The sequence below is a fragment of the Parambassis ranga genome, chromosome 3 (genome assembly GCF_900634625.1).
Source record: "Parambassis ranga chromosome 3, fParRan2.1, whole genome shotgun sequence".
NCBI classification, from domain to species: domain Eukaryota; kingdom Metazoa; phylum Chordata; class Actinopteri; family Ambassidae; genus Parambassis; species Parambassis ranga.
The window spans coordinates 9,265,459-9,280,084 of NC_041024.1; the positions used below are offsets into that span (position 1 = coordinate 9,265,459).

General features: G+C 39.8%; 3 protein-coding genes across 5 annotated transcripts; 2 read left to right on the top strand and 1 right to left on the bottom strand.

Annotated features, from left to right (window-relative positions):
- Positions 1–203: 203 nt before the first annotated feature.
- Positions 204–2,276, top strand: mrpl16 (mitochondrial ribosomal protein L16). Its single transcript, XM_028401286.1, has 5 exons — positions 204–403; positions 872–943; positions 1,107–1,255; positions 1,510–1,803; positions 1,902–2,276. The coding sequence occupies exons 1-5, from the start codon at positions 340–342 to the stop codon at positions 2,091–2,093; spliced, it is 771 nt and encodes a 256-aa protein (XP_028257087.1). The 5' UTR covers positions 204–339; the 3' UTR covers positions 2,094–2,276.
- A 368-nt stretch (positions 2,277–2,644) lies between these two features.
- On the top strand, positions 2,645–5,919 carry cenpq (centromere protein Q). Of its 3 annotated transcripts, none has more exons than XM_028401283.1 (9): positions 2,645–2,687; positions 2,869–2,982; positions 3,057–3,102; positions 3,205–3,289; positions 3,445–3,513; positions 3,825–3,954; positions 4,075–4,194; positions 4,651–4,725; positions 5,066–5,919. In XM_028401283.1, exons 2-9 carry the CDS (start codon positions 2,884–2,886, stop codon positions 5,279–5,281), a joined length of 840 nt encoding a protein of 279 aa, XP_028257084.1. In that variant the 5' UTR covers positions 2,645–2,687; positions 2,869–2,883; the 3' UTR covers positions 5,282–5,919. The 3 variants fall into 3 exon arrangements, with proteins under 3 accessions (XP_028257084.1, XP_028257083.1, XP_028257085.1); XM_028401284.1 differs by having other exon boundaries at positions 2,665–2,728; XM_028401282.1 differs by having other exon boundaries at positions 2,662–2,982.
- A 110-nt stretch (positions 5,920–6,029) lies between these two features.
- On the bottom strand, positions 6,030–8,526 carry LOC114433038 (C3a anaphylatoxin chemotactic receptor). The gene is made up of 3 exons (XM_028401281.1): positions 8,429–8,526; positions 7,508–7,650; positions 6,030–7,174 (listed from the first exon to the last, which is right to left on the bottom strand). Exons 2-3 carry the CDS (start codon positions 7,613–7,615, stop codon positions 6,227–6,229), a joined length of 1,056 nt encoding a protein of 351 aa, XP_028257082.1. The 5' UTR covers positions 7,616–7,650; positions 8,429–8,526; the 3' UTR covers positions 6,030–6,226.
- Positions 8,527–14,626: the final 6,100 nt, after the last annotated feature.

Below are 14,626 nucleotides of genomic sequence, written 5' to 3' on the forward strand. Positions count from 1 at the left end.
TAATTTGGGCATTTGTCTCATATCTCAAGAGTTTGGAGCTACCTGGAAATATGGATCAAACATGCAAAGCCCATAATTGCATATTAAAGCAGGGTGTTGTGTTAGCATTTTTTGCTATCCATGGTTGTTTGCAGAAAAACCCTAGAAATTAGGCCTTTATTGTGAAAGCGCCTCTACGGGAAGTGTCTCTTCTTCTGCCGTAGAACCCGGAAGTAACCCATGGATAGCAGCGACCTTGTGCCGAGCATGGTGTACGTTAAAAATTGAGTAATTAACAAGAAATGCGTGTTTTTAAGGGACCACTGTGACAGACCGAGTGGCCTCTTCAACGCTAACATCATGATTTCCCTCATGAAGTCTGTCGTCGGCGGGCTGACCGCAATCTGTAGAGCCCACCAACATGGTAAGCTAATGTATACGCTACAGTGACATTAGTAACAGGTACAGTTTTTAAAGCATTTTTACATCAGTTAAAATGAAAGCATTAACAAAGGCATCTTTATATGATTTAAATATGTAAATTATTTTTAAATGATTAATTATGAATAACAGTATTTAGAAGACAACACACTCAATAAAAAACTAATTGTGGATCAATAATGGTAAGGCCACAATGAAAGAGGTTTTTATGCAGGATGCATCGAGAGCCCGTTGTCAGTAAGATTACTCACAAGCAAACTGAAGGTAATCCTGCAAAATCTCATCACTGATAAACCATTTTTATGTGGAGAGAGAAAATATTGTCTTACATCTCTTAGGTTAAAAGCACATAAAATGAGCAACTAATTAAAATGTGTTTGTTGTCTCTGTTGAATTTCCCTTGGGATAAATAAAGTATGTATGTATGTATCTATCTGTCTATCCTTCATAGGTCCTTTGTACAACCACTTAAAAGTCCTTGCTGCTGGGGTAAAGACATTTGAAATACCTCCAGACTACAGCGGTAATCATTTATTTTGTATTTTCGTAGTTAACGCTTTTCTATATTTTACCATATAGGTGTTGTGATATGTCTACAGTAGAGGACAGGATATCAGTTCCTATATTTGATCTATTTTTGAATTAATTGTTCTTTGTTATGCCTATTTTTTTTTTTACCTCTGAAGGTGTGGTGCTGCCAGAGAAATCCAAACTGAAGTTTCTGAACAAAGTGCCTAATTTAAAAAAGGCCAGGAGACAGATGAAGAAGCTGTTGGACATCCAAGGCCCAGCAAAGGCAGCAAACACCTTCACTTCAGGACAGTATGCTATTGTGGTGAGACACATTCATTTTCTGCAGATACTGCTGTCTAGAAAAATGTGACAGCCAGCTAGATTTTTGAAGACATGATGTTGCTATCAGATATATTCATTTGTCTTTCACATTAAGCATCCTGTATCCATACTGCAGACACACAAAGATGTCTAGTATACATGATCAATAGCATATGACTGAGGGAAATCATTCATTATCTTTCTACGTTTACATTTGGAGTGTGACTTAAATTGACTTTGCCTTTCTCCCCTCAGGCCATGGGAGGGGGCTACCTCCATTGGGGTCATTTAGAGATGATGCGCCTAACCATCAACCGTAAGATGGATCCACGGACAACTTTTGCCCGGTGGCGCATCAATGCCCCTTGTAAGCCTGTCACACGCAAAGGTCTAGGTCAGCGCATGGGTGGTGGCAAGGGAGCCATTGACCACTATGTCACGCCGGTTCGTTATGGCCGTTTAATTGTGGAGGTGGGAGGAAAAGTGGAGCTGGGGGAGGTTCAGCATATTTTGACTGAAGTTGCAAAAAAGCTGCCCTTTCCTGCCAAGGTGAGATTACACATAAAATGTAGTGGCGTTTGAATGTGATAACTGTCTTAAAATCACCTTTAATTTAAACGTTATAATGTCCTAATCCTTTATTTTAGGTCATGAGCAGAGAGAGTCTTGCAGAATTGCATCAGAAGCAACAGGATATGGAGGGGAACAACCAGAATCCCTGGACCTTTAAGCAGATAGCGGAGGGCAACATGCTGGGTATCAGAAAGGTTCTCAGCCCCTTTGACGTGCGCTATCAAGGACGCTTCACAGGCAAATTTCACTTTCCATGGAGGGTGTGATGGATCCGATGGACAGAATTAAGGATCATACTGTGATTCACCACATCACTGAAGAAGCAACCAGAACTTTGCTCCAACTTTCAGTCATACTTACTACATTATGTTTCATTGTTATTTTTATTGCAAACATGTTTTGTCACATTTCTGCATATAAAATAATAAATAAGATTATCTTAAGTCCCACATGAATCAATTATCATTATTAAGTTTTAAATGTAGACACTAGGTGGCTAAAAATGTTACCAGCCACTACAGTAGTTGAATATATCTATATATTTGTGTGTGTGTGTGTGTGTGTGTGTGTGTGTGTGTGTGTGTGTGTGTGTGTGTGTTAAGAATACCTTGAGTACACCCTCACAGGTAACGTTTTTGAGCTTAATTAAAGAAACCGGTTCATTTACCAGAGCTTTAACGCATCGACATTTACATTATTGTTGGTATGCTCGAGTGCCCTGTTACGTTGTGGTAAGTATTCGTAACTGAAAGGTTTTTTTTTTTTCACCTGACAAGCAGTACTTCGGGTTAAATTGAGAGTGTTTACAACGCATGCGCATTGTGTGGCCGACCGTTCGAAAACAGTAGCGCGAAATTCGGGTAGGAAGTTGAAACAAACTCCTTCACTTTTATATCTTTAGGTATTATCTGTGTGTTGTCATGCCATCCCAAAATACTTTGTACTTGGTGTAGTGTTTGTGTTTAACATAAATATGCTTTTTCAGTAAGTTTTATTCGTCAATACAAGTTGGCTACATAAACGTTACACGCTGATTTTTAGTGCTAAGTAGCAGACATGAAGCCAATACGAGGGTCTAACCGAGCGCCTGCAAAAGCACCTAACTTGAAAAACATGAAGAAAACGGACAAGAAACAAGAAACAACAGCGAAGCAGGTAAGATAAAGTACAACACACCGGCTGCTGTGTCAGAGTTGCTGTGTCGCTGTAAACAAATGTCTTTACTTTAGGACGGTGACAAGACCTCACAGCCCAAACCAGCACGGAAGAGGAAAGGTTAGGAGAGCTGTTTGCCATAAAGTCGTTGGGACAATATATATGTGTGTATTTTGGTCACTTTGTTTGCGCTTACTTACTGCTTACTTCTGTCCCCGATAGCTGAGGTCGAAGCTCCGGACAACTGGCAGCCAGTGCCGAGGTCCTCCATCATTGCTCTGGAGAACATACTGGACTTATCAATTCTGTGAGTTTCACCAACAGCTGAATGTGGTGTTTTTAAGCTTTCATGCATGACGTATATTCTGACAACAGTATATAAAGTTTAGTAAACAGTGCACACATCTGGGAGATGGTCCTCTTGCAGGCAAAACTTAAAAAAAAGCATTTTTGTGTTCACAGAGCGACTCTCCCTTTGAGGCGTACAGAGAAGAAAGAGAGCCAGGAACATCTGAACATCATGAAAAGAAGGTGAGGGAAAATCTCAGAAATTATTATGTAAACAATGTGTTTGGAGCTTATTTCTAATGACTACTTTAGATATGTACTGACCCCACCAGTTACACATTTAATGATTTCACACATCAGGTGATGCAGACAGAGAACTTCTATGGCTACATGCATACAATATAGTTTTAGTAAAACTTCTAAAAGTAACAGTGTTGCGTGATGCTTGTCTGTTTCTGGCCAGTGAAACAGTAGTGAAAAAATGAATGTCTATTGTGTATTATATTATGTATTTATTTATTTTTGCTGATATTTCCCAAACATTTTTGTTTTAGGTTTTTGGCTCAGTGTGCACAGCTCAAAGTCCCAGTGCAGAAACAGAAAAACCTGGAGCATTCATCTCGCCTCCATCAGGAAGAAACCAAGAAGTCAGAAGTGGGAAAAAAGAATCTTCACAAACTGGAGGTGAGAGCCAAGAGTGGGATTTTTATTATGGTATTTTCAAAATCTGTGTGATCTTTTTTAAACTGTCATGTAACTGGATGTGTGACAGTTTATAGTCATATGTTTTGCTTGTGTTCCCAGGAAGACTTGAAAGCTGTACTCGGTTCTCTGGAGATGATGAATGAGCAGACGGAAGCTTTGCAGCACTCCTGCAGTATTCTTGGAGACCAGGTGGAAGAGGAGTTGGAGAAAGCTAAACAGGTGCAAATCTTTCACTTGATTTTTTGTTTTTATTTAGGATATCTAGAAGAAATGTGACATGAAAATACATGTCATAAGGTTTCATGGATCAGGATCATTTTTCTTTAAAATTATCTCGAACGTGTCTTCATTAAGTAGCCCATGTCGTTACAGCCGATGTCAGAATTGTGGTGACCCACAAACAGAAGTGGTAAACACAATTTGCTAGTTTTACAAATTGCTTGGTGAGTTTCAACATTTCTTGCTGATTTAGCTGGACAGTATGGTGAAATGTGGCTGCTGTGTACAGCATGTATTCTTGAGAAAGAAAGTCTGAGCAGCACATACAGGAAATGTCAGAACTGTGTGCCTGAACCAAATCAAAGCAAATGGTTGCACATTTACCTCAACTATTAGATGGAGGTAGAGATTAAATGTATATTCTCAGGCAGGTTCTTTCTTCCTGTGTTCATACAGATTGTAAAAACAACTGAACAAGCAGTTCTCAGCCTGCCCCCTCTCCTTCCGCAGAAACATGATGTAACATTACAGGTGAGCATAAACAAAACATGTTCGGCTTATCTAGCATCCGCTTGTTTTGATTATGTTGCTCAATGAATTTTTTTTACTATTAAATGCATTCATTTTGTCCTGTCAGCTTTTATGAATAAGATGTGAAGATGTCCTGAACAGCCACTTCCTCTTTGGTATAACAGGAACGTCTAAACATGTTTTTCGATGGTGCAAGTCCTTCTTACGAAATTTGCAGAGGAACGTGCCATTTGGTTTCTGTGTTTTCTGTGTCTAAGCTGATACTATTAACGGCAGGACAAAGCTTTCTTTTATTTGTTTCAGTTCCACATTTACTAATCCACTGTTTCCTTTCCTTCAGTCTCACTTGAAGAATATTATACCAGGTGCTGACTCTGAGATCACTGCCCGAAAACTGGGAGAAATCCTGCAGAAGTCCAAGCCCACCCAGGATGACCAGGTGCTGCTTTTACAGGCACAGAAACATGCAGATCAGCTCTTCAATCCTGGGTTCATATCAAACAGTGGCATACCTAGTTCAGATGGAACATATCCTGACCTCTCCTTACACACTTAATTTGACATAAAGCTTTGGTGGGTGGAGTAAGATTTCCTGCTGACTATATCACTACCATTTATATGGTTGCCTTTGTGGATTATTTATGTTATATGACTAGTATTTGCTTGTGTAACTAGTGCTGCTTGCTTTCTCATGTCCGTAACAGGTTTAAATTACACATGGATTTTCTCTCGGATGCAACTCTATTTCCAACTTTATTAGGGAAAACTATTTTTGCAATGTAGGGTAACTGGTTTGTCATAATTGAAAGTATGCACACTATGTACAGCTATGAAGTGAAGGCAAATACAGGTCTCAACACAGTGATACATTCTTCATGAAAACATCTGTGCGTGATTGACTCAGTCATGGGGATGTGGTAGATTTTCCATAAGATACACATTCTGAAAGATACATACTTCCCATGCATCACTTTACCTTTATCAGGTGCATCTACATAAGGAACCTGAATGCCTTTATCCTCATCTTACCAGAAACTCAGACACACAGTGCATGCAACCTCAATGTTATCTTATCATGGAAGAATCTATATAACAAAAGTGACCCTGATGCTCGGAGTGAAGTTAAATTATGCTAAAATATGTCCCTGCCTTCAGCATGTCCATGCAGAAGCAGTGTTGTTAATCATGACTGACCAGCCCAAATACCTGTTTGATGAATTGTCCCATATTTACATGGCCTGCTAGCCTGAGGATATTGAAGTGTGTACAGTCAAGCTGGGAATAAATCAGTCAGTAGAATAACATATTACTAAACTGGATGACTTTGTTCGCTGTCACTTTCACAGCTTTTTTGAGTTACACTTAAACTCTTTAAGTCATATGTGCTTTATTTACATGGCTAACATTTTGAGGGACACAGTTTGCATAAAGAGAAAAATCTTTAAATGTAATGGTAAAAAAATGTTGAATATAAAACATTAAAACTGCATTAACTTCTCTGCTACATCTGTGAGTTCTTGAGGGACTTTCTCCGTATGGACTCTAAGGAGTCATCATTGAATAGTCGCTCGATAGTGGAGACGAGTGAAGCTTTGATAGCTCGGCCTAATCCTCTGGCAGCAAACACGTACAGCACAGGGTTCAGACCGCTCTTGATGTACACCAGGTACAGAGATATGTATTTGGCATAAAGTGCTGAATAATACATTCTTATGTTTTTCTCGCTTGCTAAGGTCAGCACAAACCGACAAACAAAATAGGGCACCCAGCAGGTGAGGAAGAAGAGCATTGTAAAAAAGAGCACGTGGTACATCCTGTTCATTCTCTTGGCCATTGTAGGTGAGGAGGAGGAAGGGGAGCTGGGTGTTGAAGGGACTGCTTGCTTAATGCTGAGTAAAACTGCCAGGTTACTTCCCAGGAATATCAGCAAGGGCAACAGGAAGCCTGCTATAGTTTCTGTGAGAAACAAACCCATGTTAAACTCCCCACTCTCTAGACAGTGGAATGTCCCATTGCTGTCCTTCAGGACAGCAAAGTGAAGGTACGGGGCAGACAGGATAGTGGCTCCAAGCCATAAGAGGCCACAAGCCAGGGGAACAGCCCAGGATGGCCGCTTCAGTCGAGCCCACACAGGCCTTAGAAGACACAGGCATCGTTCCAGAGCCACAGCGCAGAGGAGGAAAGCGGAGGCATACAGCCCCAGACCCCGCAGGAACATGACCAGATGGCAGAAGATTTGGCCAAACGGCCAGCTGTAGTTGTGAATGATGTAGCCCAACATAAGTGGGGTCCGCAGGAGTAGCACTAGGTCAGCCAGGGCCAGGTTCAGGACATAGACACGGAAACTGTTGGCAGCACGTGTGTCCTCACTGCTGCCTCTGCGCACAAGGTGACGACGTCTCCTAAATCCAAGTGCCCAGACCACCAGCCCATTAAAGGGCACACCAACCTGGAGGTACCAAGAGAGATGAGATTCAAAATGAGGGAAACACACACTTAAGCTACAGACAGAGCAAAGCTTCACCTATCTGCACTTCTAAACATCACAAATGCTTTATTTGTTTCCCCATGTCTGACTATACATTTTAAACAGGGATAACATTGCAGGCTGTGCTCACCTGTGTAAATACATAAGAGTTTATTGTGAAGATAATGTCTATGTAAATACCTTTAAGGTCCACTTAGTCTAAATGGCAATATCTGCCTCCATAGTAAAAAACCCTTTTTTTCTTTATGCAATAGTAGTGCACACATTTTGCAGCCTGTCCCTGGGATTCCTCACCAGGAAGATGAGCAGGGTAACTGTGATCTCGACTCCTCTTGAAGCCTCTTCCTGCCAGGAGCTTTGGCGGTGGGCTGAAACCTGGTTTGGTGCATGCGTTCCATTCATATTGGCCACTGAGATGAAGTCAAACCGGTGATAAGCTGAAACACAGATACAGATATATTGAGACATTTTTGTGTAATGTCCCAAAAAATGGCTTTATGTTGTCATTCTGCAAAGACGGAAGATGTGTAGCAATGTTATTGCATTTGATTATGTATTACACACTGTTCTGTTGCCTAAATTGTAGACAGGCTGATCCACACCACAGCAAGATGACAGCACAGACTGAATTCCTTCCATTTGTTCAGCCTTGTTTCATTATTGAAACAAGCGGTTCCATATTTTTTGTGCACACTCTTTCTTGTACCATTTACATTTACTGAAGTTGCTGGAGTTAGTTGCTGGTTCAACCATAACCACACTTGGACAGCTCTAATTTTAGAAAGTCTAACACTTGACCACGTAAAAACCACGAAATGCTTTTTCAGACGTCTGAATGTGACATAATATTTTGGTGCCGATCGTTAGAAGCTCATACACTTACTTGTGTCAGGTGCATTCAAAGTAATGATTGAAGAGAAAGGAATTGTTTCTTGCTGCCATAGGGTGTGACTTAAGGGCACATCTAGACCAGCCTGTTCATGTGCAGCATGTGGAAACATTCCTGTGTTAATAATGGTTGACTCGCAGTAGCAGCACCAACATGTGCCAAAAAACCCTGATAACATGTTGTGGTTAAGAACTAACCGTTCATAAACTTTTCCAGAATGTGCCAATAATTTTAGGAAATAGGATGCAAAATCTTAAAGTCAGCCTTTAAAAAAATCATTTTTTTTATTTCCATCAGAATGTTAATTCAAAGAGTTTGATTCTTACCTCCTTTTTTGTCCTGTGTGGGAGAGAAGTAGAGTGTCAGATAAAGAGAAAAGGAGTGCCTGTTGCTGGCTATTATAACAACACTATCTCTCTCTCTCTCTCTCTCACTCTCTTTCTTTCTTTCCTGTGAGCAATTGCAACACACACTCCTTCCTATAACTATATCTGCACACATCAGAATCATTTGTTTGAGAACTTCTTATTTTTCAGCTGGTGAAATGCCATTTACTCTGTTTACTTTATCAGCGTCTCTCTTAACCCGACTGTTAATTTATTGCTCTACTTGTTCACCAATTAAAAAAAATAGTAATTAAAACTGTTTTAACCAATTAAATAGTAAAAACAGGAAATGTTCTGCATGTCATACTCCTTTAATCAACATATCTGCTTAGTCTGCATAATATCCAATTTCATTCTAGAGGCTTTTTTCTTATGATTTCGGAAACAAAGAAGGGGAGATGAAGTCAAAGTGAGAATTTGTGGTTTTCAACATTAGGAAAAAAAAGGTGCTTTCAGTTTTGTAGTCTTACCACTTGCTGTGTTATTGTGTGTAACCCCAATAATATTACTATAATAAAATATAATGACTGATTATTACTATACTTATTGCTCATCATATTCCTGTATATTTCCTCATCTTTCTCACATTTTCTATGCGTTAAATGAGTATTGATCTCTGTGAGAAGGGCATGCATGAAGCGTTTAGTTTGTGCAGACCATTCTTATCTGAGTCTGATCTCAGCCTGCAGGACTCTCTGTGTGTTTGGTAAATCTGTGGTAAATGTATTCTTCCTTCTACAAACAAAGTCTGCTGAAGTTTATTCATATAGCCATGATGAGATGCTGGATAGTAAAATGTGACTTCTGACATTTGGACTACATAGTATACTTGGAAACGAGGCAAGTTTACTGCTTCATTTCTAAGTATACTTAAGCAATATCCTGCCATACAGTCATATTATAGTGAGTCATCAGATACATCTTAAGTTCGCTGTCAATCATCAACAATTAACCCCACGTTGCTGCTTTCTTTGATGGCAGCTCACTGCTCTGTTGTGGTCTGAAGCCACACCTTTCATTAATGTTTCATGATGATGATGATGATGATGGGGGCAGGTGCAATAGCTGATCCTTACCAGAAGATGGCAGCGCTGCTTATTTAAGAAACATTAGTTTCTTTCTATTGTTATTTACTCTTATGATAATAGAAGCAGCTTTAGGGAGACTGATATGACTGTCATTTTGAAGAGTGTGTGTGCTCTGTTTAAGTCAGTTTTAAGCAGCAAGATCAGTCACTTTAATGCTGACTGGTTGTGTGAGTACAAACAGAATGGAGGTTATTTGAGAAATGCAGAAAAATTTTAAACTTTTTTTTTCACCACTAAGCAGCTTGTGTTTAACTAAATAACACTGAGATACATTTACAATACAACAGGGAAATCAGTTAATGCTGACCCCTCATTAGGCTTGATGGATAAAAAAAAACACCATTATGCTTTTAAAAGGAGATGAACAAAGTTAATTAATCTGCTTTTTTTGCTATGAACAAACAAACATAAAGGGATGAAATGATGTCTGAAACAGAGACAGATGGTGTTGAAATGTTGTCATGGCAACTCATTTCCATGAAGTGACAAATCCCCATCCCTTTTATTTAAGTGCATGTTACACGGATGTGCAGATATGTTGTTGATTATAATTAAGATAAGATATTTTTCATTTAGGACATGTTGATTGTCTTTTAAAATCTGCTTTAAAGTGAGATGAAATGACACTGGTCATAACTGCAGGGTGTGAGAAATGTGAGCCATAAACCCAACACATTAATCACTGTATTATTCAGTATTTTGCAAGACATTTAAATTTGATTTTCCATAGATAAACATGTAATTAACTTTTATTTATATTTCACCACAGAGTCAAAAAGGGCTTCACAAAATAAGTAAAAAAAAATAGACAATAAATACAGCCAGTCACATATAAAGATGCTTTCAAAAAAACTGTGAATCTGCTGGGTATGTACAGGATCGATCTTCTTTGACTTTGGCTCTAGATTGATATGTGTGTATCTCTCATACAGCAGCCTTCCAGGGTTTTAGGGGATAGAACAACCACGAGGGGGGGGTGTGGTGGTGCAGTGGTTGGCACTACCGCCTCTGAGCAGGAAGGTTCCTGCCTTTAATCTGTGCGGCCTTGGTCTATCTGTGTGGAGTTTGCACATCCTCCCCTTGCCTGTGTGGGTTTTCTCTTTGTACTCTGGTTGCCTCCCACCTGTTATTTTACCTGGGGACTGTATATTGGCCTTGTGAGCGTGCGCGACCTGCGTTGGTCTGGCCACCTGTCTCACCCATGATAGGCCCATGACGCTGTAGTACAGGACAAAGATGGAGAGCAACAGGCAAAGAATCGTGAACACTCTTGAAGAGTTCTGAAGGTGTTCATATATATGTGGTCTAATTGGAGATTTGGAGGTGGTTTGTCCTGTTGTTGGATAGTTTTACGCTCTCATGAACTTGAATGTATGTAAGACAGTGAGAGGACACAGGCAGCCAAGCTTGTATAATATATACTGAAAGTCTGTGGCGACATTGAAACCACATAATGTCAGTAAACTGGAAACACTTTCACCTGATTTATCAATAAATGCTGACTTTGGGGACTGTTTGTAATAACTGAAACTGAGCCATCTCATCTCTTCTCGGTCCGCCCACCTCTCACCCTATCCCATTTGAAATTCCTTCAGACACATCATTTAAAAATAATGCCTTTCCTCCTTTTTTGTCCCTGTCTGCAAGACCCTTAATAACATTATGACCTGCTGTTGATTTTCAGGGAATCAGTTGACACTTTCAATAGATAAAAGGTTGAGAAGTGTGTGTGTATTTAAATTAGTTTGTGGAATTGAATCATACCCGGTGTTGGTCTTTCCACTTAAGAAGCTCACCCACACTTCCTTTAAACTCACTAAATTTAGACGCAGGGGTTTTGATCAGGGGAAACATTAGTATGTCAGTGTGAAAGTCAACTGCTGCTATTTACTGGTTACTCTGATCGTCTGTGTATTAACTGTGTAACACCTGTAATACACAAACTGCATTTGGCCTAAAACAGATGTTGAAAACAAAGTGATTTTTTTTTGTTTTTGAAGAAGAGAAAAAAAAGTGGTCTGTGTGGTTTGTTTGAAATTTTCCCGGTGAGACGTAATGAGACGTAAGTCGCACATTGAGGATGACGGCATTGAGGGCTGGAAATGGTATCAGATTGTATCAGCTGTATGTCTGTCTGGGCTCTCATGCATATCCCACACATGACAGGAAAGCAGAGTGAACTGAGGCCTTGATGTTGCCCACGTGGAAAATGAGCTCCGCGCTGGTGAAACAGAGAGAAAGAAGAAAGAACTTTTACTCAATGAACAAACTGAAGGTTTCATTTTTGTTCTGTAGCCGAGTTTATGAGTGAATGTGATACATTTCTTTAGATGTTTGTATTTTGTCCCGTGCTGAAAGAGCAGTAAGGATCTACTCTCACATGAACACCTACATGTGGTATTAGATTCCGACTGACATTACAGACAGCATGAAATCATCTGAAGAAGACCAACTCTGTCCTCTGTAAGAGGACAAGACAGAAAGACACACGGACTACTTTGAAACTGTGAATTTCCAGTATCTGAAGGGGGGGTCCCCTGCTGCATCGTTGCTTCTTCCCCCACCTCTTCATGTACTTTCAACCTTTTCCCCTTCAGCTATACTACATCATCACTCTATCTTGTGTTTCCTCTTTGACGTGCTCACAGGAATGTGATGTATATAAGCAAAAAAATCTACTGAGTGATATGTTGAGCCTATAGGCAGCGAGTCAGACAGCTGGCAGTGCTGGAGAGGGATGCTTTAAGGTGGTCTTGTGGTGAGAAAGTAAGGGGCTGCACCCTTCCTCTCAGAAAGAGTGCGGTATGACTTTACTGGCTTATGAAAACAGCAAATCACTGGTGAGATTCTGGGCCAGTGTGGCACATGTAACAAGGATTGTATGCAGGACCACACTCATTTATTGGAAAGGGGGTCTCTTTCAAATTCCCCCTCATGGTGACACTCCCATAACCGACAAACTGAAAACCCAGATCATTTCTCAGCTCTGCACAGTCATTGTGTTCCGTAATTGTACAGGTGGCTTGATAAGAAATGGATGCATAATATCTGTATGCATACATTTATATGTTAAAACGAAACTGCTTTTAAGTTGCTGTCTAACATAACAGACAGCAAGTGTTTTAAAGCGTGTTGGACATTCAGGTTTTCAGCGATGTCTTTAAGGCCTTGGATGCTCTGGTGGAAATGTTGGTACCGATTTATGGTGTCAGGAATTGTTGAATAATTGCTACCAATTGTTCCCTTATCACATCTTTAAACTTCTTTGTTTCCCTTTGTCCCTTCATGCACTGAGTAGCTAATCTAAACAGCTAATCAGAGTGATCTCTCACCAACAGGCTGTGGCACTGACTCAATGTGGTCCATCAGCCAAAAAGTGGCTGTCAGACGTCTTACTGTGGGACACACAGCAAATACTATCAGTCCGCTGTCTTATTCTGTCTAAATATGGACTTGGTGTGTGTTAGTCTTGTACTCAGACAGCAGGAGTGTGTTTACATGTACACGAGGAACGTGGATTATGAATGGGTTGTACCATAATAGCAATAACGTGGATGGTATGAAGAACCTGTTATACTGCAGCCTGTGGTCTGTAACCTCAGTTTAGGAGATGCTAGATGAAGTCTGTGTCCCATTAAAATGATTTAAAGCCTTTTTTAGATGCATAATTTACTTTAAGTTACATCTAAATCCAACCAGTTTGCCTGCACACTGTACAAACAGCTAATAAAGAATAGAATAGAATAGAATAGAATGGACTAGAATAGAATATACTTTATTAATCCCTTTGGGAAGGTCCCTCAGGGAAATTCGGGTACCAGCAGCAATACAACACCGACAGTCAGAGCAAGAATTAAATAGAATAAAATAGAATATAGTACAGTAAAAATAAAAGATAAGAGTAACTATGTAAACATTGCACACCAGCATAGATAGTAACAGAATATAGTACAGTTTTACACCAACAATCATATATTTTTCAAATCTGCTGAGCTGTTCTCATTCATTTTAAGTGAGACTATCATTGTTGCCCATGTGGCTACATGTTTAATTGACACATTTTAATACTGTTAATATGTGAGTCACTCAGACTCAGACGTACATTTCATGTTTTCATGTCTTTTACCTAATTAAAATAAATTCAAATTCATGATGTCAACCTGCCATCAGGTTTGTGTCATCACCTGTCTACATCCAAGAAATATATATATATATATCTATATATCTCCTGTAATTTCTCCTGTAGGCAGAATTTACATAAAGCTAAATGGCATTTTACAGCAAATTTGTTGCGTGATTTCTTTTTCTTTTTAATAGTCATTCTGTTCGGAGGGGGATTTTTACGTGAGTCACACTCAAGTAGGCTATAAAAACAGCATGTAAACCCACATGCTGGTTTACTCTTCACTGGGAGAGAGACAAACAAAGAGGGTGGAGAGGAAGAGAGAGAGAGAGAGAGAGAGAGAGAGAGAGAGGAGTGAAACTCTGAAGAGAGAAGGAGAGAAACACCAGTTGCTGAAAGAGGAAGTGTTGTCGATGTGGAGACAGGTCAGTACCTAACTACTATTATAACAAAACACACACACACCTACTTCCTGTCAACATCTGAGTTCAAATTAGTATCTTGACTCTAAACCAGAGTTGGTATAACAACACCTGTTACATCCTGTTGCTGCTCACAGAAAGACAGATGTGACACTTTTCTGATCATTCTAGCTGCCTCTTTAATCCAGGCAGTGGATTACCTGCACTCTGAGCCTCTTGTTACAGATAATTTGGTGTAGTTTAAACTCATGCAAAAGTGTAGCTCTCTGTTCTATTGATGAGTCAAACTGAGTCACTGGGGAAAGGCCCCAAAGATGTCTGATTAAATTTGAAACCTAAATATGTGTGTAGGCTTGTGTTTTGTGATTGTGTTGCTTAGGTGAGACTTTAAGGGAAAAATAAAAAAAGTTGTTTCATTTATTTCTACTCTTCTTAAATCTCCACAAAGTCACAACATGTGCAGCTCTGTTCCTTAGTTTAACCACAAAGTTCTGTCAAAGCCAAC